General features: G+C 38.3%; 3 protein-coding genes, 1 long non-coding RNA gene and 1 pseudogene across 4 annotated transcripts; all 5 read right to left on the minus strand.

The window, feature by feature from the left end:
* Positions 1–365: 365 nt before the first annotated feature.
* On the minus strand, positions 366–1,973 carry LOC126696128 (B3 domain-containing protein At4g01580-like). Its single transcript, XM_050392913.1, has 2 exons — positions 1,872–1,973; positions 366–740 (listed from the first exon to the last, which is right to left on the minus strand). Exons 1-2 carry the CDS (start codon positions 1,971–1,973, stop codon positions 366–368), a joined length of 477 nt encoding a protein of 158 aa, XP_050248870.1.
* A 5,820-nt stretch (positions 1,974–7,793) lies between these two features.
* LOC126696129 (uncharacterized) lies at positions 7,794–10,421 on the minus strand. The gene has a single exon (XM_050392914.1). It carries the CDS (start codon positions 10,419–10,421, stop codon positions 7,794–7,796), a length of 2,628 nt encoding a protein of 875 aa, XP_050248871.1.
* A 4,811-nt stretch (positions 10,422–15,232) lies between these two features.
* LOC126696131 (protein argonaute 1-like) lies at positions 15,233–16,421 on the minus strand. The gene is made up of 3 exons (XM_050392917.1): positions 16,170–16,421; positions 15,785–16,088; positions 15,233–15,684 (listed from the first exon to the last, which is right to left on the minus strand). The coding sequence occupies exons 1-3, from the start codon at positions 16,419–16,421 to the stop codon at positions 15,635–15,637; spliced, it is 606 nt and encodes a 201-aa protein (XP_050248874.1). The 3' UTR covers positions 15,233–15,634.
* A 1,478-nt stretch (positions 16,422–17,899) lies between these two features.
* LOC126693957 (uncharacterized) lies at positions 17,900–21,833 on the minus strand. The gene is made up of 2 exons (XR_007645580.1): positions 21,743–21,833; positions 17,900–18,021 (listed from the first exon to the last, which is right to left on the minus strand). It is a non-coding gene; the product is annotated as an uncharacterized LOC126693957 (long non-coding RNA).
* On the minus strand, positions 20,516–20,626 carry LOC126697999 (U6 spliceosomal RNA; annotated as a pseudogene).
* Positions 21,834–26,194: the final 4,361 nt, after the last annotated feature.

The following is a 26,194-nucleotide window of genomic DNA, read 5'->3' on the forward strand; positions in this document are numbered from 1 at the left end:
TCACCTAAAAACACAAATAAGAAAAAATCATTACGAACAAAATGTCCAGCCACAAGTATCTAGTGTGACAATCTTTCTAATTGATCTATGAAAAATGATAGTTAATGGGAGTTGCATTTCTAAATTACAAAAATATTCCATTTTAGTGAAGCTAAAAGCTTACCGCACGATCCTTGCCATTAACGTAGGATGGACGCATGATAACAGTGAAAAGGGGATTTTCTGATTTAAAAGCATTGGCTATAACAAGATTTTTAGCTACACCACCGTCTTTCTTAGGATGGGCTGATCCTGAAAGAAGTTGAAAATACGAAGTCATGCACATAAAATTAATAGAGCAGAAGCTAAACAAATCAACCAGTTGCTTACAAAAGTGTAACATTCAAACCTGAACCCTCTCCCCTATAAAAGTGTTTGATGATTTCAACAGAGCTGTCATCACTCTCATCATCTTCGATCCTATGAACTTGGAGTTCGTCGTCTAAAGTATAGTCTATTTCTATTGCAGTGGCATAAAAAATGAGTACATGAAACTGTGAATTTCCTTCATATTTGAAAACCAGCAAGTGCCCCACTGCTACACCATGAGAGCTTGCAAATTCGGACCAACCATTTTGAAACCAAACCCCCCCAGCATGTTGTGTCAACTTGACTTTCCATTTTCTACCATTTGGAATAGTGAGAAAGGCCATATCTGACAGGTCCACTCCAAATTTCTGCACGAACTTATCTGGAATCCGCTGTAAAAAGAATCTCCATAATACTTCTTAGTTACAGCCCCCCACTCCCACACAAAAAAGAAAAGAAAATCAAACAAAATAAAATGTAATCCTGCAACATTGACGTTATATTTAATAGCTATAACAGTAACAAATCTTATGAATTTTGAAACCAAATTATACAACCTAATCTTATAGCTTCCCTTAATTTGACATCATTGGCTGTCAAAGTTGCAGAGTTCCATATAATACTATGCTACATTTACCAAAACAAAGAATCTAACTCTAGATATACAAGTATAAGTCCATCAGCTCCATTTTTTAGTAAAGCCACATTGTCTCAGCATATATATAAGGAAATTCCAATTGATGTAATCATGGGCCTCCTCTAAATCCAGCTTACATAATACTCCTGGTATGGCAAATTTCAAGGGAATCAGTTTGAGTAGTAGTCTAATTACATTGCAGGAAAAGAGTTAGTAGCCTTTTTATAAATATGAGAGCTCGAATTCAAACTAATCCTAATCCTTTTATTAAGTAAATTCTAACCCTGCATGTAAGTTTGTAATTATTGTAATAAAACTTGAACCAGTGAGTGCCAAATGACTAAGATGGACTCTCAACTAAAATTATTTTTTCAATCCGAATGGGCCTTTTAATTGATGCAAGTCCTTAGGCATTAGTGGAGGTCTTCCAAAGACGCCCTGTATTCGAAGCAATGCAACTATTGTGTCACAATCATACTAATCTTTTGTTTCATAGTGCTTACTAAGATTTCATGAAATTTCATACATGATATCATATTATCATGTAATATATAATATAAGATGTACTTTTATACATTGCGAAAAGTATAATCAAACTTAGCCCTCTGCTCTTGCTCTGTATTTATTTTTCCTCAATCTCTACCATGCGCTTATCCCTGTTTCATTTTTTGTTCATATAAAAGTGTACGATGCAAAAGTACTATGTTATGTGACTGTGTTCTTCTTAAAGTGTAACCTACGTATTGCAAAATGAAAGTTTTTCTGACTACATGTAACAAATGTACATTTTTTCAAGAATCACAAATAAAGAAGATGAAGTGTTCGAAGTGTATATTAGCATATGATTTTCAGAGGAATCTAGTTTATAAATGGAAAAAATACTTACAAGCTTTCCTTCCTGAACAGCATTCGGCAGAATAATCTTGAAAAAGTGTGGGGACCGATCAGCAGGACCATCGTCGTTGTCTCGCCGCCATTGAGAAGCCATTGTTCTGGTTCTCCAAACTTTCGCTGAGAGGAAGTTGAACAGTTGCTGCTTCGTACGTTTGAGCACTAAATAGTGGGTTGGTCATACACATAACCCGATTATTAAGAAATCGAGTTATGTGTACTGGGACTAAAAGGAGTCCATGCTGTGCGCAGTGTATCTCAGAGGAATCCATGTTGTGTGTGGTGGTTTGGAAGTCCATTTGAAGTAACTCGATATCCTGAACATCAGGTTAATGTACAATTACTCGATACCCAAGAAATCGAGTTATATGCGAATAACTCGCTTATAGAGAAATCGAGTTAAGATAATTGGACTGGTCCCGAGGCAGTCCAAGAGGAATCTAAGGGTAGAAAATGGTGATCAATGTATCTCGATTCTAGAGATATCGAGTTTTGTTCAACATAACTCGGTAACACCTAAATCGAGTTAAGTTGACTGGGCTTCCTGACCCAGCCCAGATAATTGGACTGGTCCAGAGGCAGTCCAAGAGGAATCTAAGGGTAGACAATGGTGATCAACGTATCTCGATTCTATAGATATCGAGTTTTGTTCAACATAACTCGGTAACACCTAAATCGAGTTTGTAAGGTTTAATTTATTCAACCATCTAATTGGCTTTATTCCGTGCCAAATTTGCTTGTAATTCAGCATTTAGTAACCCTGTATTTAGGTGGGATTGTTGTAAGGGTAGTGAGTGAGATAGTGTGAAGATTGCTCAAGAGTGTGCAAGAAAACAGAGAGTCGCGGCTGGGACTCGCGACTGGACTCGCGGCTTCAACCCGCCAGAATCTGCACACGTGCCAAGCATGCTGGAAGATGAACAGTCATGCTAGCTGGAGCACTACAGGACAAAACAGGACAACTGGCCATACGGTTAACTCGCGACTGGAACTCGCGACTTAGTCAAGCCGCGAGGTCAAGCCGCGAGCCACCCCTGTTTTGGAAAAACCTGACGTTTCGCATTCCACTCCTCTTCAGTATAAATACCCTTTTAACCCACGATTGAAAGAGGGCTTCCAGAGAGAATTTTGAGAGAGAAACCCTAAAGAAAAACCAGATTGTTTTACCCACAATCTCTACCTTAGAGTCTCATCAAAATCCCTCACTCTCTTCCTCTCCATTGTCAAATCCTTGAGAGGCCTTTATACCAAACCTGGTTCTCACCATTATCATCTCTGTGAGACAGTCGTTTGGAGTTCTGGGAAGCAGTTAGGAAGGAGCCAATCTTTATTGGTTGATGCTACGGTGAAGTAGCGGAATCCGGAAAGCTAGAAAAGAAAAAGGTTCGGCGCAACCTCGTTGGAGCAAGAAGCTTGGAGGGCTTAGGTGCATTGGGTAGATTAGGCTTGGAGGGTCTATTGCTGTCCTTGTATCCCAACTGTATTTTCTAGTGGATTGATTACCGCTTGGAGGGCGGCGGAGAGGTTTTTCGCCGAGGTCTTCGGTTTCCTCTTCGATAACATATCTGGTGTTATCGCTGTGTTTGCATCTTCCTTCCTCTCTATCTCTGCCTTTACATTATCTGCTGTGGTTTATTTTGTTGTGGCTTAGATAGTTGTTTAATCAATACCATGTTATAGCATATGTTAAGTTTCCGCACACTCTAGAGTATGTTTCGGAGTATTTTGTCATTTCTATATGACTCTTGTGCACATCCTTAGGGGGAGAAATTCTATTTCTCATGCACATTTGTAGGGGGAGAGATATTCCATAGGGGAGATGCATATACCAAGGGGGAGAAGACATTGTGTTAACTAGAAAACCCTGTCCTGTTTGTTTTCTTGTTGGCTTTATGGTGCTTTGTGTTATGCTTTGGTGTTCTCATTGCATCATGTTTGTGCTTTGGACATGCATATTTCCCTATGCTATTGTGCTTCATTGAATGCATGTTCGAATGATCATTTGCTTTGCTATGTGATCATTGTAGTCATTTCTATATGACTGTTTTGGTGTATGATCTAGTTGCTCACATGTTTCACATCTTGTTTACTTGATCATAATTTGCTTGTTACATTATACTTGTCCTTTTATTACTTGCTTTACCTTGAGGGTCTAATGTGTTTTGTGCAAGTGTTTCAGGTTACAAGTATATATGTTCCAAGTGCATCACAGCTTCTCATCACTTTGAAAGGGAGAAACTTTATTAACTTTTAGTTTATATTGTTTAAGTTTTTATTCAATATAATGTGTTTGTACCCATATGCTTTTGTAAGCTTTTAGGGTTATTGCTTTATGCATAGTTTGTAGGCCTTGTGGTATGTACCATGCTTAAGTGCAGCCTTTATGCTATGTGGAAATCAGTACTTTAATCTAAATGTTCTGCATTTTGGTTTATGTACTGTCACTCTTGTGCCCTTGTAGGATTGTTCCTAGATGCATATGCCTTGTGTGCTATGCATTGGTTGAGTGTTGTACATACAAGTGTCTTGCCTTGTGCTTGTTAACTTGTATGTCCTTGTGATTCATTCCAAGTGTGAATGAACACTGTGATCACTACCTTGTGGTGTTCACTTGGTTGATCAAGCCATGGTTTGTTCATTAACTCCATCTTATGCTTGATCTCTTTTTGCCTGTTTCATATGCATTAATAATTTTCTGCTTACAATGATCATGGTGTATTGTTGTGTTTCAGGAGTTTATGTTCATATGATTCAAGTGCTTCACAGCTTCTAGAATTAGGTGTGAGTGAGTTTTGATCAACTGTTCCCAACTCACATGTTAAGTCTAGAGTCTGTTTTAGGGTTTTGTCACGGAATAGCCAAAGGGGGAGATTGTAAGGTTGAATTTATTCAACCATCTAATTGGCTTTATTCCGTGCCAAATTTGCTTGTAATTCAGCATTTAGTAACCCTGTATTTAGGTGGGATTGTTGTAAGGGTAGTGAGTGAGATAGTGTGAAGATTGCTCAAGAGTGTGCAAGAAAACAGAGAGTCGCGGCTGGGACTCGCGACTGGACTCGCGGCTTCAACCCGCCAGAATCTGCACACGTGCCAAGCATGCTGGAAGATGAACAGTCATGCTAGCTGGAGCACTACAGGACAAAACAGGACAACTGGCCATACGGTTAACTCGCGACTGGAACTCGCGACTTAGTCAAGCCGCGAGGTCAAGCCGCGAGCCACCCCTGTTTTGGAAAAACCTGACGTTTCGCATTCCACTCCTCTTCAGTATAAATACCCTTTTAACCCACGATTGAAAGAGGGCTTCCAGAGAGAATTTTGAGAGAGAAACCCTAAAGAAAAACCAGATTGTTTTAACCCACAATCTCTACCTTAGAGTCTCATCAAAATCCCTCACTCTCTTCCTCTCCATTGTCAAATCCTTGAGAGGCCTTTATACCAAACCTGGTTCTCACCATTATCATCTCTGTGAGACAGTCGTTTGGAGTTCTGGGAAGCAGTTAGGAAGGAGCCAATCTTTATTGGTTGATGCTACGGTGAAGTAGCGGAATCCGGAAAGCTAGAAAAGAAAAAGGTTCGGCGCAACCTCGTTGGAGCAAGAAGCTTGAAGGGCTTAGGTGCATTGGGTAGATTAGGCTTGGAGGGTCTATTGCTGTCCCTGTATCCCAACTGTATTTTCTAGTGGATTGATTACCGCTTGGAGGGCGGCGGAGAGGTTTTTCGCCGAGGTCTTCGGTTTCCTCTTCGATAACACATCGCGTGTTGTCTTTGTGTTTGCATCTTCCTTCCTCTCTATCTTTGCCTTTATTTTATCTGCTGTGGATTTTATTCTGTTATGGCTTAGATAGTATTTAACCTATTTCACATTATAGCATATGTTAAGTTTCCGCACACTTGTTGTTTGACATATTGCTTGTGTTGGTTAGGTTAATTTTTGGGGGTCTAAACGTTCAAAAGTGTATTGGTACACGTTTTTAAACTTTCAGAGTTAAGTTGACTGGGCTTCCTGACCCAGCCCAGATATTTGGACTGGTCCCGAGGCAGTCCAAGAGGAATCTAAGGGTAGACAATGGTGATCAACGTATCTCGATTCTAGAGATATCGAGTTTTGTTCAACATAACTCGGTAACACCTAAATCGAGTTAAGTTGACTGGGCTTCCTGACCCAGCCCAGATAATTGGACTGGTCCAGAGGCAGTCCAAGAGGAATCTAAGGGTAGACAATGGTGATCAACGTATCTCGATTCTATAGATATCAAGTTTTGTTCAACATAACTCGGTAACACCTAAATCGAGTTAAGTTGACTGGGCTTCCTGACCCAGCCCAGATATTTGGATTGGTCCCGAGGCAGTCCAAGAGGAATCTAAGGGTAGACAATGGTGATCAACGTATCTCGATTCTACAGATATCGAGTTTTGTTCAACATAACTCGGTAACACCTAAATCGAGTTAAGTTGACTGGGCTTCCTGACCCAGCCCAGATAATTGGACTGGTCCAGAGGCAGTCCAAGAGGAATCTAAGTGTAGACAATGGTGATCAACGTATCTCGATTCTATAGATATCGAGTTTTGTTCAACATAACTCGGTAACAACTAAATCGAGTTAAGTTGACTGGGCTTCCTGACCCAGCCCAGATAATTGGACTGGTCCAGAGGCAGTCCAAGAGGAATCCAAGTGTAGAAAATGGTCTTCAACGTATCTCGATTCTAAATATATCGAGTTTTGTTCAACATAACTCGGTAACAACTAAATCGAGTTAAGTTGACTGGCTTCCCGACCCAGCCCAGATATTTGGACTGGTCCAGAGGCAGTCCAAGAGGAATCCAAGTGTGCACAATGGTCTTCAACGTATCTCGATTCTAAATATATCGAGTTTTGTTCAACATAACTCGGTAATAAGTAAATCGAGTTACCTTGACTGGGCTCAAACACCCAGTCCAGCTATTTGGACTGGTCCAGATACAGTCCAAGACGAATCTAGCTGTGTAGAGTGCTCTCCAACGTAACTCGGTACCCTATAAATCGAGTTATTTTGAACGTAACTCGGATATAGAGAAATCGAGTAACTTAGATACTTGACAATTGAGAATGGATACAGTCGAAGTGGATTGAAAATGGACTGCAACGTAACTCGTTATCTTGAAAATCGAGTTTCATTTAGTATAACCTTGCTACTTGTAGTTTTGCTTGCGATTTGCACTGTTCACACCCATTCAGTATCGTGCTTATTCATAGTAAAAGTGGACCTGCTGACAACCATGCTGTGAACAACAAGTCATCCATACAAATCATAACCAACCTCAAATATGAGTACATTCCCCCATTTGCATTACGCGAATAAAAAAATCATCCATATATACAAGCTTATTTGTAAGTAAAGAGCCTCTATGCATTTAAATCAGTTGATGTACAAAAATAAAAAGTTCCATTTCTGCATTTTAAACATTCTTCACAATTGTATGTTGAAACTTGGACAGCATCCGCCAACAATGGTTTTCGGCAAACATGGAGTCATAGCATTTGAGTGACACCTTCTATTTGTTCTTTTCAGAAGTTGCCTCCTTTCTGAGGAGTAGCCAACACAGAAATTAGTATACAACCCATGGTAATTAATAAATTGAATTGACAAATATATATATATATATATATATAAGCTTCAAGCTTGCCTGCTTAAATGAGGAGCATCTACAGTTACACCTTGGCAACAATTACAAATCTGCAGCAAAACATATACAGTTAGGGAAATAGAGACCTCATGAATACTAGAATATGTACACCACAAACAATAAGATTGAAAGAATACTACAAATTACTGCCCACATCTTAATTATAACTCATATAATGTAATATCTAAACATGTAAAGAAGAATAACTTATGATACCCCCTTGTTACTATGATTTGTAATTGTTACCTGCTACATAGCACCATGGCTTGTTGAAGCCACCTTTCGAGTTGGACATGTACGACGGTTATGACCCTCTTGGCGACACAACCCACACTTCAACTTTGGTCCATTCTCAATCCACAATGAGGTTGGCAACTCCCTATCCTCGTCATCCATCTCATTGCGGATTCTCGTGGACTTGGGCCGACCTTTTTCACGGATCAACCGCTGGTTTGGCATCACGGTTCTCCTTTCTGCTGGCTCCGGCCATTCTAACCTATCTTTTAGTGGTTGGAATATAGGCTCATAGCTGTGATACCGTTCTTCAAGGCGGTAGAAATGATCCATATACTCAGTGGCATCATGGTTGTGTTTGGCACAAACTGCTATCAAGTGGGAACAAGGGATCTTGTTTGCTTCCCATTTGCCGCACGTGCATGTCATGTCTATGAGGGAAACCCTATGGGTGTGATCTCCCCCGCCAGTGTTCAACAGTGAAGACTGTGTCTCCACTGTATATAACCGTTGTTGCGCACTCATCCTTCTAACAATATGGAGCTTCGCCTTCTCTTGATTTTCCTCGAACTTGTCATAGGCATATTTGCACCACACTTGCCCCTCTTCCAACTTCTCTAGGGTTTTGTTTCGACGTTCGTCAAAGTATGAGTTCACCTTGTAAAATGTAAACTTCACCATTGCAGTTATGGGCAAGCTACGTGCGCCCTTAAGTACCCCATTGAAGCACTCTGACAGGTTGGTTGTCATTGCCCCATATCGGTGCCCATGGTCATGTACAAGTGTCCACTTTTCTTGATTTACCTCCTTAAGATAGTCGTACGCAGCCGGGTTGACATTCTTGATGCAATCCATGGTGTTCTCAAACTTCCTAACTTGATTCGCAGTTGCTGCGTTCCATACCAAGTTCTTCAACGGCACACTATTGAAGTTAGTGTTAACATTGCTTACTAAATGGCGGAGGCAATACCGGTGATGGGTTAAGGGCGGTTGCAAGTAGCCCCTAGTGGTGTCATCGAAGCATGATTGTATCCCACGATGCCTGTCGGATATTATACACAAATTGGTGCGGTCTGTAACATAGGTCAACAGGCATGCCAAGAACCATCCCCATGTCTCCGTGCTCTCGCTTTCGACAACGGCAAATGCGAGTGGATAAACCTCGTTGTTACCATCTGTTGCCATTGCTATCAACAGCTTTCCTTTGTACTTGCCATAAAGGTGCGTTGCATCTATGCTTATCACCGGCCTGCAATGCCTAAACCCTCTAATACACGGACCGAAAGCCCAAAACGCGGAGTTGAATATACAAGTCCCCGGGACATTGGGGTCACACTTTAATGTGGTCACAGTATCCGGATCTGCATCAGACAATGCAGCTAGAAATCGTGGCAATTCTGCGTACGACTCGTCAAAATCCCCGTAAATACGTGCAACTGCCTTCTGTTTGGCTTCCCAAACCTTGTACATAGTTACATCATGCCCATGTCTTGCATGCAACATACTACGCAAGTCCCTTACCTTTCGGGTTAGGTCTTCCCGTACATACTTCTCAAGTGCAATGGAGATGAACTTTGAATCCATCATCCGCCCATCAGTTGGTAGCTGGAGGGATGAGCAACTATGGGGACCCTTACATGTACTGATAACCCACATCCCGTGCTTCTTGCTGCAATTGGCCCGAATTGACCACAAACATGCCTCATTCTTACACCGCACTACCAGCCTATTGGTGTCAAACTTGATGACCTTGTATTGCTTATTATGCTCCACAGAGTAGAGGGTCAACACATATTGAACAGAGGCTTTATTCTTGAATAGCATCCCCCTTGCTGGGTGGTCATCTTTATGCCAACTTGTAAGATGTCCTGTACCCAATGCAAGTGATGGGTCATTAATATTGTCCCATGTGTTTGATGTGAACCATTCTGGGATAGGAACTGTTGTAAGGCAATCCTCCTCGTTATTTTCGATCAGTGGTACATCTAAGACCTCCGCGTCGTCCACTGGTCCATCAGTATCAATGAACTCTTCATACACATCTCGGCTGGCATCAATATCAATTCCCCCGTCCATATCAGCTTGGACATGCTCATATGTGTGAGTAGACCCTCCCACATCATGTGTATTGGTGGCGCCCACCACTTCAGTGTTGTCCAAATGATCAACCGCACTACATGGTTGAGTATTGTAGGGGAAAGGCGTGGCATAGGCAAAGGGAGGATGCACGTCAACCGACAATGAGTGTGGCTCTTCCACCCCACTGGCATGCTGTGAACTTGCACTACCATGGAACCCAACAGCCTCAACAGTTACATACAAGTCGGACGCTATGAACTGGGGGGTCCGCTTAATCACTGCCCACATCATGTCCACGTCAGCATCGCAACCCAACGGATTTGAGTTGTAGACAACCTGAGTACTCACAAGTATCTGGGGGGCATGGTACACAATGGATATCTTATGTGACTCCTTGTCCAACCGTAGAGCTTCCATTATCTTCCGGTGCATTTTTCTCAAGTGTGTTCCCCATTTCAACTCAATGAACTTCTGCTTCACTGACTCGCCTTTATAGGACAGCCCATGCAAGTCATGGAAATACTGTTCCCCATCATAGTAAACGTAGAAACAGTGACGACCCATGCCAGACCTGGATAAGGACAATTAATTGTGGTTATCATGCAGAAGATAGGGGGTTATGTTAATGCAACAGTAATTAATCTTTTACAGATGCACTATGATGCTATCCTAATTATAGGTGTACACACTTGATTCGTTTGGACACAAACATTGGCCTTTTAGGGGAGACGTGCCACAACAAAGAATCAGGGTGTTTGTAATATCGCTTGGTAAGGATGCAATATGGAGTAGGAAAATGCAAACATGGTCAGCAAAACACTTTCACCTCGCAGGCTTTCTTTTTCAGAACCCACACAGTAAAGACTTTTAGAACTGAAAGAGCCATACAATTTAAACCTCAGTATACAGTACACATCATTGTTAATATGTATGAATGAATGCATATGTCATCATATGAATTCACCGTACAATGTTTGTTTATATATATGTTTATTTAGAATGATTATATACATATTTCCCAAAATAATTCTCAAAAATAATTAGTATACACATTACTATATAAAACTCGACATATTTAGGAACAATATGTATACAATGTCACTATCACACACACACACACACATATAAGATTATTCTCACATAAGTCATAAGAGCACACAATAATTAATCATTTCTTGGACAATTTTTTCTAGGATTTTCAATGCATTAACAGTTTTTGCAATTCCTAACAAAAATGTTTCAAAAAATTGGTGCCCTAAGCACATACATTATATGTAAACATACCTATACATGTGTGTGTGTGTATATATATATATATATATACATGTGATCATATATGGGTAGGTAGCTTTGTTTATATTTACATATATTTGCATAGACATACATACATACATGTATATATATATATATATATATATATATGTGTGTGTGTGTATATATATATACATATATTTGGGAATGCCACATATACATCTTATGATATGGGTAAGTACGTTTGTCTATATATACATATATCTATACATACATACATTTATGTATATATATACACACACATAATGTCAGAATAAGACAGTTGTAGAAAGCAATCCAAATTATAAGTAGTTATGTAAGTCAATCCATTTATAAGTAGTTATGTAAGTGAATATATACCTGTCAGGGAAGATGTGCCAGAACAAAGAAGAAGGGGACCACAGCAACAGCACACCTGGTGAGGATGCAATAATGACAAGGAAAATGGCAGAAGAGTTAGCAAACTTTGTTCACCTCATAGGCTTTCTTTTTCAGAGACCAGACAGTGAAGGTTTTCAACACAGATAGAGCCAGACACGTGCATGGATTCTGAAATGTGGGGAGGGGGACAACATGACTCGATATTAAAGAAATCGATTTTATATAAAACTCGATACCACATAAATCGAGTTACTGTTGACAAGACGTATTGAAATGATGGCATTTCAGAAACTCGGTTAATTAGAAGTCGAGTTACATGTAACTCCACATGCTATAACTCGATTTCTATAGATTCGAGTTTTAGCCCCATTTCCTCTACAAAAGCCCACTTCACACGTTAGAAGGTGCAACCACATTCTAGCGCAAAGAGTTCCCACCATTGCGTTTTTGTAGAGCAGGATGGGACGAACCTATGTTGTGTTTAACGGTCGTGTTCCAGGCATATACGACAGTTGGCTAGATGCGAGTAGACAAGTTCATAAATTCCCAAACGCCAATCACAAATCATATAAAGATCGAAGGGAAGCCGAAGCTGCATACATGGAGTATTTGCATGGTAATGGTATGGGCGTGCATGGTGGTGTGTCTACATCGTGGGAAACTCCAAACATATCAACCTCAACTCCTCCTAGCACTTCTCAAAGCGAAGGAACCAACTATGGCAGTGGAGACATTAGGCACACTTTGTTAAGGTATCAGTTGGAAGTTGCCATTGAGGAGCGTGACCACGCAAGGAGGATCGCAACGTTGAGTGCAAACATGTTGAATGAAGTGGTGGCTCATGTTGTGGGGGATGATGAAGTTGATGCACCCACGAGACAACGTACGGATGCATGAATGCAAAAGTACGACTTCTTGTTGTGGTATTTAGTAAGATATGTATACTTCCAAGTACCATCTGTTGTCATGTGTGCTTTAAGTAGAAGTGTCATCGTTTTCCAATTGTTTCACTGGCAGATATGTATATATGGAAAAATAACCTTATTATTTTTGTTTTTGGACTACTTTGGTCTTATTCGGTCCATTATATCTACTTTGGTCTTATTCGGTCAACTGTGGTTTCTAGGAAAATCGGTGTACTACATTCTATTTACTCTATTTGATCCTATTCAGTCAGCTTTGGTCGTACCCCGTCTATTTGATTCATTGCAGTCCATTATTGTGTAGTTACAAAATACTACATCAGCCTATACACAATGAGCCACGATTAACGAATGTACATGACGTAAAAAACAACAATGAATTGCATAACCTCTACATGAACGATTTGGAAATCCTCCTCGTTGGAGGATTCACTGCAATCCATACCAATCAAAGAAAATTCAAAGTTTAAAAAAGATAGGATTGGAATTATTCATACATGATAAATCGTCCAACATTAGAAAATTATCTACATTCTTCAAGTCACTTCTGAAAATTTTAATAGCCACAATATAGAAAGTCCAGAACAAAATGACCATGAATAAAAATTGACACCAACCAACTAAAAAAACAAATAACACAGCTATATAAAGGTTCTTGAATCCCAAACACAGTAAATAAAACCCTAAAATTATGATGTACCTTGTAATATTATTCTGAATTAGAAAAAAAATGAACACTTAAAATTTAAAAGTTACGTAATCTCGTGAACATTACATGGAATACTACAGGTTTCAATAGATACATTACTATATCTTCCCTCTAGCTAGCTCCACTGGACAAAACAGGTTCATCTCTATGAGAGTGGTCTTGCCACTGCCAATTCTGCCAACAATACGTATTTTGTGCCCTTCCTCAAATGTGCAACTGATCCCCCTCAGAACAAGTGCATCAGCCTATATTTGATCTGTTTTATCAATGATATATAAAGCCATATTATAAAGCCAAGTTTGAAGCAAATAACACAACTCTCAATCATGTGAAGATAAATAGAAAACCAGTCAGATTGGTAATGAATGCCAAAGCATTAGTCCGCTTAGATAAAGTCCGGAAGAGCAACTTCAAATCAAGAATGCTTGCACTTCCGTCAAAAGTGCAAGCATTCCTTTCCCACTAAATACTCCACAGGAGACAAAGAGGTATCATCATGTCTAAATTTTTTAGCAATCAAACCATGTAAAGCACTAAACATATGACGATTACCCATGTCAACAGTTTGGTCAATTAATGCCAACTTATAGATCAAAAGTCTTATTAAATGCTTCTTCCACTTCTAACTTATAGGAAGCTCAAAGAAAATATGTTTGATGATCACCAAACAGACATGTAAGAAGAAAATTTTACAGCATCGTTAGTTTGCAAAATCTACAATTATTTTCATTCCCACATGATTTCAACACATTGCAGATAAGGATATATATATATATATATATATATATATATATATAAAGCACAATGAAGGCAAATAAATGGAAAAAATACCTGTATGCCCAACAAAAGTATGTGTACATTTGCTTCCTCTCCAAAGTTTTAAAGTTGTATCACTTGAACCTAAAATCGTGGTAGCATAAAAATGAACCCCATAAGTTCATAGTGAAAGACAAAGTAGTTGATAATGCATTCCAATCTGATGTAACCAGTTCCAACTACCAACAAAATCTAAAACAATATCTAGCAGAACAGTCATCTACTGAATCATATTATACCTGTAACAAGCTCGCCTGAAGGCAGCTTTATGAGTGCTTGGATTGCTGCCTTATGAGCCTCCCAGGATTCTGAAGGTTGGCCACTTCTCCAACGTCTTAATGTGCTGTGGTGAAGGAGACATTAGATACTAACCGAAAATTATTGAGAAAAATGCATATACCTTTGTAAGCATAGATAATAATTCAGACCCAAAAAACGGCAATACACAAACAATAAAAGTAACATTCAAACAGTATGCAAATTTTTCATTAATGCCTCCATCAATTCATTAAAGCAAATGATGGACAAGATTTGATTCATTGGCCAATGACAGACACAACATATATATATATATATATATATATATATATATATATACTGAAAATCATAAAATAAGAAGGCTAATTGATGAAAAAATCAATAATCAATTAAATGTTTCTCATTGGGTTCCCAATTTGCTACCAAAATGAAAAGGTAATATATACAATGATAAATAACAATTACAAACCCCAAGAAGCGAAAGGAACAAAACATGCACACATAACTAAGATTTTTGCCGTTTTCAGCTTTGGGTAAGTTATATTGTGAGCTGCTCTAGAACAATGCTAGAAAAAAATATAAATTCTATTCTCCAAAGTTCCTACTAACGAACTTGTAATCAAATGTACACAGATCTAATCATTCTAGAGAGGAGGGGATTGAAAGGAGATTAAAAATAATAAAATGGGAAGGAGGATGTACCAATCTAGGAATTGTAGGGAAGGCGAATCAGAAAATTAGGAGAGAGACACATACCTAGCCAAGCATTGTAGAGACTCGGATAAATGATTTGCTACAAAGGAGTTGGTTCTGCCATTGATCCGCATAAACTTCGTCATCAAACTCTTTTACAGAAAGTATCAAATTACTTCTTCTTGCTTATCAACAATACCACACATTTGTTTCTCACAAAAATAACAAAAATAAAAAAACAAATTACTCTCTTACAACCCACTTTACTGTAGCTAACAACATACAAAAACACAAGAAAGTTTGGCTTCAAATGAATACCAATCCAGACATTTGTCAAATTGCAATCAAAACTCCAAGTGCAGAAAAACTTCCTAATACATCAATAAATACAATACGCCTTATGGGTTTTCTCCAAAATATCAATTTCTTGACAACAAACACATTGACAGCCAGTATTCTCCCCAAGCAATGATCCAGAAATAGATGCACAGCCACCAAGATTCTCCCCAATTAGTAGAACATTTTGCATGCTTATTCCAGTCACCTATACACATGAAGAATAAGCACACAAGGACAATCCAGCTCAATGGCCTTTTCGTGTCCACCATTGCAGTTAGGTCTAAAAAAAAAATACGACTTTAGAAGAAAAGTGAAACGTAACTATGCAGTCACCTATAGGCAGGAAGTATAAGCATACACTAAGGCATTTAATGATCTTTTCGTTTCCGCCCATATGCCCTGACAGGTCTAATCTTACCTGTTTCATCAGACACAACAGCATAATTAAATTAACATAATCAATCAAATGCACAGTACAAGTAGCTCAAGAAGATGGGAAGTGTAGACGAAGTACATACCATCACCGGTCCCGCAATCGGGAGCATGCGCACGCGGGCGTCGCGATCTCCGCAAAGCCTCCACCGGCTCAATGTCCTCAGCTGGTATCTGCTCAATCTGTACAGCCTCTCCGTGGGCGGTTTGAGATGGAGCTGACATGGTGGGGTCCACATGCACTAGAGGTGGGGTGGGCATGCCTGGTGTGGGGACAAATATGCATCCACCATCATGGGCAGATCCACTGAAAACTGGGGGCGACATACGAGGAGGGCCCTCAAAGTCCGTGCTAGCACCATAGGATGTAGTGTGGGCTGGAACAGTGCCCTAATGATCAACGCTATGGGATGGCCCAGCACCATCGCCAGGCGTGCATCGCGGTGTCCTGCCGTCGTCATCAGACAGTACCCAATCAGTGCCAAGCCATGCCTCTTCTACAACCTCCTCATTACCTTCCTCGTAGATGGGAGCCGACTCGTTCGTACGGCTGCGACCAGCTTGACCACCTCCACGATGTCCACCCCCACGAGACCCACCACATTGCCCGCCACGAACTGGGGCCTGTGTATCAATGTCAACTGCTTCTGCAAGCGCATTCGCCAATTTAAGTCGGCCTAGCTCCTCCACAAGCTCTAGTGTAAATGTAAGGTCAATGTGCATGTCAGAACCTTCATCGCACCTCGGTATAGACCTAATCATCGTCCGAACCTACAAAACAAGGGCGTCATAAAAGCAAGAACGCAAGTATGATGCAAAACTTGGATAAATCTGTTCCAAAATCAAAAGAAAAAGTAGCAAACATAGCTAATGAAATCCTTATATTACTTATAATTATGAAGCATCTTTAAAAAGACAGTGTATAAAAATAGGGGTTGGCCCCCCCTGTGCAAAAATTTATAGTTCCAACCCAACACTCAGGAGGTTGTATGTTTCCTGTTATGTTTATCGCTACGCAATCTAAACATTGAGATAATACTTCTAAAAAACACGTATAGTTGGTTGTACATAAGTTCAATCTTAGCATAAGTGAAAATATCAGAATTTCACTTCTGTATCTAGGCTTCACGAGATTTACAACTCCATTAATATCACATTGCAATCAGGACACATATTTTGAAGTTATTATTTCCTAACGTACACGCCCAAATCAAATGAATTGAAAATATCAAACGCAAGCTTCAAGTTTCAATTAAGGGAAGTACCAAAAACTTAGAACATATATCATACTTGAATCTAGTATAAATGCACATCTCCTTGTTGCATACTTGCAAGATTTTAAATGACCTTTAAGCTGTTGGGAATTGCATTCTACCAACAGTTTAGTAAGGGACTTCCCAATCCTAGAGGTAATATCTATCAAGGAATATGTAATACATTAATCAGTCCTGGAGGAAAGGCTATCTAAACTATCATGAAATGTGAATTTATCACTACTACACAGAGTTGCACCGTCCATTTTAAAGTAGTAGTCTGAATACCAAAAACAAAAAAAAAAAAAAAACAAAAAATAAAATAAAATACAATAAAACCCAACCCAACCTACCCTTTTTAAAAGTTGAATGTAATTATATGAACAAAGGTGTGGTCATCATTAGTCATTGCCCATTAACCATTCCTCATGCAAACAAATTGGATCAAGACAAATTCAGTTTGTTATGAACAACTTAAATCATGCAGTATTTTGACTTTAAAACATAATGACATGTCATGCAGTATTTTTTCACTTTAAAACAAAATGACAGAGAAACTTATAGAGATGTAACAACAATAATTATTGTGGACTTTTGCATGCATGATAAAGCTGCTGAGGATATTTAATCCAACAATGGTTTCATCCATAAAATAGGAATTGTTGCCTCACCATGAGTTCCCAATACGCAGACTCTAGTGTTATGTACCGCCTTGTGTGGCGATCGTACCACATCATGTACTCAACGAGATACGTATCATCATCGTCTAGGAGATCGGACCCGCGAACTACATTCACTCGATTGGCCCATTGCCGAATAAAGGGATCATGTTCTACCTCCCAGTTCTTCTCCCATTTACCCTAAAGGGATATCTTGTGAAGGGTAGTCGACGTATCCACGACACTTGGAACTGGTTGCTTCATCCCAAACTGACGGAGGACTCGCTCAGGATGATGCCACTCCACTATCCAAAAGAATATCAACGGCACCTCGGCCCTCCAAATATGCTGCCCAGCAGTGCAATACGCAGGTAGGGAGCCTAGCGTATGCGTGTACGGCTCCCATACAATCTGCATAAGTAGATTATGTTTGTGATAGTGAGACATCATACTGATTTAACATTATGTTTGTGATATGTAATATGCAAAGCATGGAATTTCTAGCCTCTAGTCGTACACAAAATCTTCAGGGATTATTGGGCAGAAACTAAAAGAACAACAAAATTGACCTGCAAAAAATATTAAAAGATCTAGGTTGTTCATGTCCACCATTTTCAGCCCCATGTTCATATGCTGGACAGGGTTCAAAGCTAACTGACACCATCAAATACTAGGGTTTTCAATCTGAACCAAACTTAGAGGAGGGTACTACAGCATCCTTATGGCTGTAAGATGAATCCAAGTTGATGATTTCGCAAAATCTTTTTATCGTAATAGAAATATTGTGCTACATTAATTGCATTAGTCATTAACAATGTTTCAATGAATGAGAACAAAATGACTATTATAAGGTCTACTGAAGACATTGCATTTCAAGTACCACTTTATATTGCAAGAAATGGAAGCTATGTAAATTATTACATGGTATAATCCTCATCAAATATTGTTATTATATTTCTATGTAAATATATATTTCTTATAAATTTTAGTGTTGGAAATTACGTAAGCCTTTTAGTTATCTCAAACTAATCATGTCAATGTCTAAAATTACATTCCTCTTGAAGAATATGGTGAGCAGCATATTTTGCACGCTTCTAAAATTATATGAATAAAGTACTCGTTAATAATCCATAGCTTTTAATAATTTTAGGACTATTAAGGCAGCTAAAGTGGGGACAACTTAAGGAGTTGCATGCTGCAATTAAATTGTGCTCTCCAACTTTGGTGCAAGGAGCACGAACTAACTTTTCATTTAGGTCAACAACAAGAGGTAATGTGTCAAGCGTCTTTATGTTTTCTCATATATCACTGATTAACAATTATTTGTTTCTTTAAACTTAGGCCATTGTTTTCCAAGAAGACAATCGAGGCTGTGCATATTCAAAATATACCACTTGAATACGTAAATCGAAGCCAAACAGTATTCTACTAGACTGTATAAATATAACCTTCAATTCAGCAAAGGTAATTTATAACGTACAATGTAACAATGTTTTTTGCATCACAATAACAATGTTTGTAATCCTGGATACCCCTATGTTAGAAGAAGAAATACTAAATTGTCTACTTATTAGGCAGAGCAATAACTATGGTTTTAAGCTCATAACATTTTATTAATTAATTACAAGTGATTTCACAAGCTTAATTACAAACCGTACAAGCTTAAATTTTATTTGTTTAATCAAATTTGTAGCATATATTGAGACTATATGCAAAAACAACCGACTAAAGTAGAGCGTGATAGTAATCTGGTGCAATTGTACATATGAAACTTCTAGCCAAGAGAGTTCGATCGTACCTATGAAACTTATATCTATGCCCAAATGGAGCTCACACACTAAAACCACCTGCAGCACCAGTGGCACCAATGAATTGTAAAGAGCTTAGATTCACATTGACTACCTATGAAAACACCATCAACTAGAACATCCCAAACGGATGTTTAGATAACATAAAAGTTTATATTAACCTTAGATGGTCACTTAATACTAAATATTGCTATATTCTGTCACAGGGGTAGTGAAATGCATAAACTCCAAACATTAGTAAGTTTTTGAAGGCAAAGCAACAATTGAGACTATCTTCGGTGCTCACTCTGGCATCCTAAACAACCCCAAATCTCACAAAGGGTTTAACCTATACCCTGGACTCTCGAGTTCCTAGTCGGGGGGCACTAATGGCTTTGTATTTTGGAAATTTCACAGTGTGGACCCAAGCAATGACAACCATCCAGCATTGGACAAGGACAAGCTATGGCAATGGCTTAGCCTATGGTCACTCTATGACATTCAAGGCAGAGTAACTCCATCCTTTAGTTTGCTTAATTTCAAATTTCAATGAAAGCCAGAGAAGTGATCATGTGTTTTACGGGCCAATGATCAATAATGTCATCATTCCCTCTGTTTCTGTACTTAGGCCAAAAATACAAATTGGGGTTATATTTTTGCTCTCATGTCATGATTACATAATAATTAGATAAAATTTTCGTAGTTTAATATTTGCAGCTTTCCCAACGTTCTAAATTTAAAGAATTTTATCATTTTATGAGATTTAACAGCCAACTATATTACAACAGTGAAGAGAAGCTCTAACTCAGCAAATTTAATTCAACGAAAATCTGGAATATAATTGTGGTAATATCTAAGTCAACCACCAAAACTATAGCGAATCGAGAAGGTGTGAAATATTAATAAGCTTCAACAGTTCTAAAAAAAATATCTATTTTAAAGCTTTAATATTGAAGTATAACAACTATCAAAGATTCAAACTCTCTCTAAAAGAATTATGAGCACAAGTCTGGGCTAACCTGTTGAGCAAGACTCCAAAACGCATGTAAAGAAGCAGAAAGTGCAAAAACAACGAAGAAGACAGTGAAGCAGAATTCACGCAAGGATTAGGGAAAGAAAAAAATTTGGACCATTTCTCGATTTATGCGTGTCATCCTTGCGCAGGGGCCATGCGTTTTGAAAATATCATTTGTATTCTAATATGCCTTGATTCCCTTGTTCTGAAAAGACCCATATTTGTCAAGTTTATAGTTAGAAATTTGTTGTTTAGAATTTAATTGATATCTTCTGCGTTTACAATCATTCGCCTTATATAAAGTCTTAAGAAATATTGTTTTGAAATTTTTTAGTTCATTTTCATAGCAGGCTAAAAGTTCTATTTTCTCACGTTAAGTAGGTTGAAACGGTGTATAATGACATAATCAGAAAATGAACACAAACTTTTGATTCAGTTAGTAGTTGGAAAGAATTTAAAGATGTCATCGTCAGTTTCGAAGATGCATCATTAAAATCAAATGAATTACTTGAGCACACAAATACAACCAAAGACAAATCTGATTATCTTTGGTATACTATTAGGTAAATTCATTTCTCATTGAATTATAACCAATTACATAATCCAATATGTGCGTCTTCTCTTCATTGCATCAGCTTAATGACATTTGTAACAATTGGTGGAGTTTTTGTTTTTTGGTTGCAACACAAGTTTGAACTCACTGCCTTGCACTAAACCAAGACTTCATGCTCAATCTTTTGCACATGTTGCACATGCTTCAAACATCTTGGAAAAGGGACAATTTATTCTGTGTTTTTTTTTTTTTTTCGGTGTAAATCACAAACGTTTCCGTACATAATGAAGAATATAGCCAAATTCTACTTTATATATATATGACTAAATTTATATATAACCCATTGATTTAACCCAACTTAACCTGAGTCATGTTAGTTGGGTTGCATTGGAAAAAACCCTTCAATCCAACCCAATTTGGAAAAAACCCTTTGATTTAACATTCAATAATTTTTTACTTTTGTTTTACTTTATGTAAGGACGAGCAAGTATTCATGCAGGTGCTACAAATGGAAGTTCTAATGTGAAGTACTTCACGATGGACATTCCAATTGAGTTAAATGATGGGATGGAAATCCAAGTATCAAACAAAATGATTGGATGGTATTATGAAATCAACTCATTCCTACAACAATCCAAGAATTCAAAATAAAATAAAAATTGAGCGAAACGAAAATAAAAGCATGTGCGGTGCATTTGAGGAAAACGTGCTCGGCCCGTAGTCATAAGAATTGAGGGAAACGTGGTCATAAGAATTCAAACTAAATTAACCGAATACCTGCTCGGCCCGTACTGTAGCCAGTGACGCCCGGTACGCAGCAAGGACATGTGTGGCATGCTCTGCGGTGCATTTTGGCCCGCTCCACCTACCAAACATGAGGTGTCGACAAATGCTCATTATTGAACCTTACATTTAACAAACTTTGCTTTTATATTTCACATCCATATACTAAGCATTGATAAGTTTCTTTCGTTTGTTAGTTTGGCATATTTTTAATTATATGAAAGAGACAAATAACGAGAACTCAATGAACGTACCTAATGGCAAGGGGCCCTGAGTGCACTAGCGGTAGAGGCGGCCTCACAACAGGGCATAATTGTGGGAACCTTGAATAGGCCCATAGCTGCACCAACAAGAGTGCTCCTCCAATCTGCATCGCATCCTTCTTCGATGCACCACAAAGTTGCCTATACAGCCAGGCCAATGCTGCACTACCCCAGCTATACCGTCTCGCATTGCTGACTGGGTTGAGCAACTGCAGAGGCAGCAGTGAGACCCGGTCCGCAGACCTGTCCATGAACAAGAGGCCCCCATCCGTACAAGTAGGTGGTAGCGGGCATGTTGCTGCACGACTTCGTCAGCAGCGTCCACAACTAAGGGAGCGGCAAACTGTGCATCAAGCCAGGTGTATCTTATCCTCGCCCCAGCAAGGGTAGACTTGTTTGAGTTTGGTATCGGGGGTGGAGGTTTATGGCCCAACAACTGTTCGCACAGCTCACTCCATTTGTAGTCTGTCTTCCCAGTGACAGGCAACCCATCCACCGGAAGCCCCAGCATCACCTCCATATCTTGCAAGGTGATACCCATTTCTCCATGGGGTAAGTGGAACGTGTGCGTCTCCGGACGCCACCGCTCAACCAACGCCGTGATCAAGGCGTGGTCGACCTCCATATCAGGAACCTTGAATAAACCAGTCAACCCTGCTGCATCTATGTGTTGCATGATACGTGGATCTAACCCACCCTGTGGCAATACACATTTACGGCGTCGAACCTTTATCATGTCAGGCGCCTCCTGCACACGGACGAGTATTCTGTTAGGAGATTAAACACGAGGTAATTATAAAACAAACATGTATTAATAATACTACTACATACCTCGTCAGCGGCGCACCTCCAAAGTGGACTTGACCGATGATTCGGCTGCTGGGCCAACTGGGTATCCACATCGGGTCCAGGCCGCACTCTATCTGGTGCCTGCATATCTGACATGGCAGCAAATACATTGTTAGCAATTTTCTAACAAGTAAACCACATTTAATATAAAATAAAAGCATAGATTCAGTAAGACATTATATTTTGAGCACAAGATTTTCAACATCACTTCTTAAATAAATAAGAACTTGCCATAAAAAAAATTATTTCGGAACTATTTAAATCACTTCTTAAAGCTTCGGATAATTATTAATTAACTATTTATGAAAATATAAGTTATAACACCACTCGATTTGCCAAAACCCCTCATCAAAACCCCAAGCACATTTAAACTCATTAATGAGAAAATCATCATTGCAGCATATAAAAGACAACAAAATTCTCATCTTCATTAGTAAATTTACTACTTCCTTAAGTTTCAACAAAATAATCAAAATCCCACACAAAACGCAACCTAACATTAACCAACATCAGAAAATATTTCAGAGGGAGAGGACCGTACCTGTAATCAGCGGCGGTGGGAACCAACAACGACTGATGGAGACTCGAGGAAGAGTGGGGAAGCCTGATCGCAGAGCGAGAGAGACAGAGTGTGGAGAGAGAGTGATGGCAGAGAGCGAGGGAAAGAGAGTGTACAGGGAGAGCGAGTGACTGAATAGCGTTGTGAGACGTTAGGGTCCTATTGATTCAAACCGCTGAAAATAACTCGATTTCCAGTTTCCCGAGTTATGACCGTCTACACAAACATTTTTTTATTGGGGAAAATTCGAAGGGTCAGACTAACTCGGCTATACAAATATCGAGTTATTCATTAAAACTCGATTTCTCTATTGTCGAGTTACAAAAGAGGGGCAATTCCCTATTTAGTTTCAGAAAGAGGGCAAACGAATGTTTAATTTCCCAAAAAAGGGTATTTGCCCATTTTCTCCAACGTAATAAGGAGTGAAACTCTATTTTTCTAATAAGTCCAACTTAAACTCAAACTCATTATTGTTATTTTTTTAAACAAAATTATTTTTATTTAGTCCAAACTTAACAAGAAGTGAAACTCTATCTCTCTGACAAGTTTAACTTAAACTCAAACTCATCATTTTTTTAAAACAATTTTTTTTTAATCCAAACTTAACAAGGAGTGAAACTCTATCTCTTTAAATTGAAACTTCTGAAACTCTTACAATTTTTCACGTCAGTACAATATTTAAATAAAATTATCATTTTATTTACATAAAATTATTTTTATTTAGTCCAAACTTAAAAAGAAGTAAAATTATCAAATTATTTACAAAATTATTTTTGGTCTTTTAGAAATTTTAATATCTAAATTTTTGAGTTTTTTTTTTTTTTTTTTTAAATTGTCAAACAAATTTTTTGTAAGCCATTGCACGTTCAAGCAATGGCTTCTTCATCAATTTGTAACACAAATTGAAATTATACAAGAGAAAATCATGCAATGATATTGTTTCTTAATTAATTTAAGATTTTATAAAATTATTTTAGTCTACCTCACAAGTAGGTAAGTTCCCGTGCATAGCACGGGTTGGCGACTAATTTTTCTATAATTGGTAACCTTAAAATGAATTAAAAAACTATCTTTTAACTTTCTTTACTTAGCCATGAGATAGATTTTCTTTCACCATTTTATTCTGAAACTACCAAACACCCCAAAAAAAAAAAAAAAAAAAAAAGCAAGAAATTATCAGTCAAATCAAACCACAAGTCATACGAGGAATTCTAGCCTTTTGCCCTTAATTTTTAAAAAATTTAGCAATATGCCCCTATTTCGAAACTATAGAGGGATATGCCCTTGTTTCGATACTCGATTACCTTAAAATCGAGTTTCAATGAAATACTCGATTCGTAGAAAATCGAGTTATGCCCAATAAAACTATAAAAAAAAAAAAAAAAATGCATGGAACTCGATTTAGGGAAGTCGAGTTCCAAAACGCTGCTATAGGGCTTTAAAACGTCACTATAGGGCTTAAAAACGCCATTATAGGGTTCCCTGAACCTGGGTATAGGGCGATCACACTTATAAAAATTTTTTGTAGAAAAACGCCGCTATAGGGATTAAAATCGTCACTATAGGGCTTAAAAACGCCACTATAGAGCTCCTTGAACATGGGGCAATCACACTAATAAATAATTTGCATGAAAACGCCGCTATAGGGATTTAAAACGTCACTATAGGGCTTGAAAACACCACTATAGGGCTCCCTGAATATGTGGCGATCACACTTATGAAAATTTTCTTGCATGGAACTCGATTTCCTGAAAGTCGAGTTCCATGCAATTTTTTTTTTTTTTTTTTTTTTTTTTTTTAAGTTTGATCGGGCATAACTCGATTTTCTACGAATCGAGTATTTAATTAAACTCGATTTTAGGGTAATCTAGTATCGAAATAGGGGCACACTCTTATATAGTTTGCAAACAGGGGTATATTGCCAATTTTTAAAAAAATTAAGGGTAAAATGCCAGAATCTCCGAGTCATAAGTGTGCGATTCCGAATTGGAAAAGGTTAGAGAGTTCATCAAAAAAGAAAAAAGAAAAGAAAAAAAAGCAAGATAGAGAATTTTGGACCCATACCTAATTAATATTTCTTAAAAAAAAAAAAACTACTAATTAATTTAATATTGCTTTAAATATGTATGCTGCCAACCATGGAGGCATGGTGCTATAGGTACACTTTACTTTTTGCCGAGGTCAAATCCTTTTTTTTTTGAGAAAATGCCGAGATCTAATCTGTACACTTCCTTTCTCTTTTTTGTCTGGTTTGTTGCTAATAGGCACCACATCATTAAAATAGAAAATCGAAGGAGCAGGATAACATACACGCACAGCTAAGAAAATTTGACTTAAAAGGGCCTAATTAATTAAATCATGGGCCACACCATTTTTAGATTTACATATCAAAAGAGCAAAGTAGTCAATATGTCTACAGGATAGTTGCCAACTGATAATCACTAGATGCTACTGCCAAAGCAAATTTCATTATCATCTTCTATTGTAATTACCATACACATCCTCATGTTCTTTTCTATCTGCATTGCAGGACCCAAAAAATGCCTCTGACCTCCACTGCCTCAAGTTGCTCGCAAAGAATTGATTTCGCCTGAATCAATGCATAGGTTTCCCTTCATAATTCTAAGAATTAAGAACCATAGCAAAGCTATGTCGCAAGTTATTCTAGGATCATAAATTTGTTTGCCACTATTCTTATATTTTAGAATATTAGTAGTTATTTATCATTTTAGTATCAACTCATTATTTTTTCTACATACTTAAAGAGTTGTAATA

The sequence above is a fragment of the Quercus robur genome, chromosome 8, assembly GCF_932294415.1.
Source record: "Quercus robur chromosome 8, dhQueRobu3.1, whole genome shotgun sequence".
In the NCBI taxonomy this organism is placed as follows: domain Eukaryota; kingdom Viridiplantae; phylum Streptophyta; class Magnoliopsida; order Fagales; family Fagaceae; genus Quercus; species Quercus robur.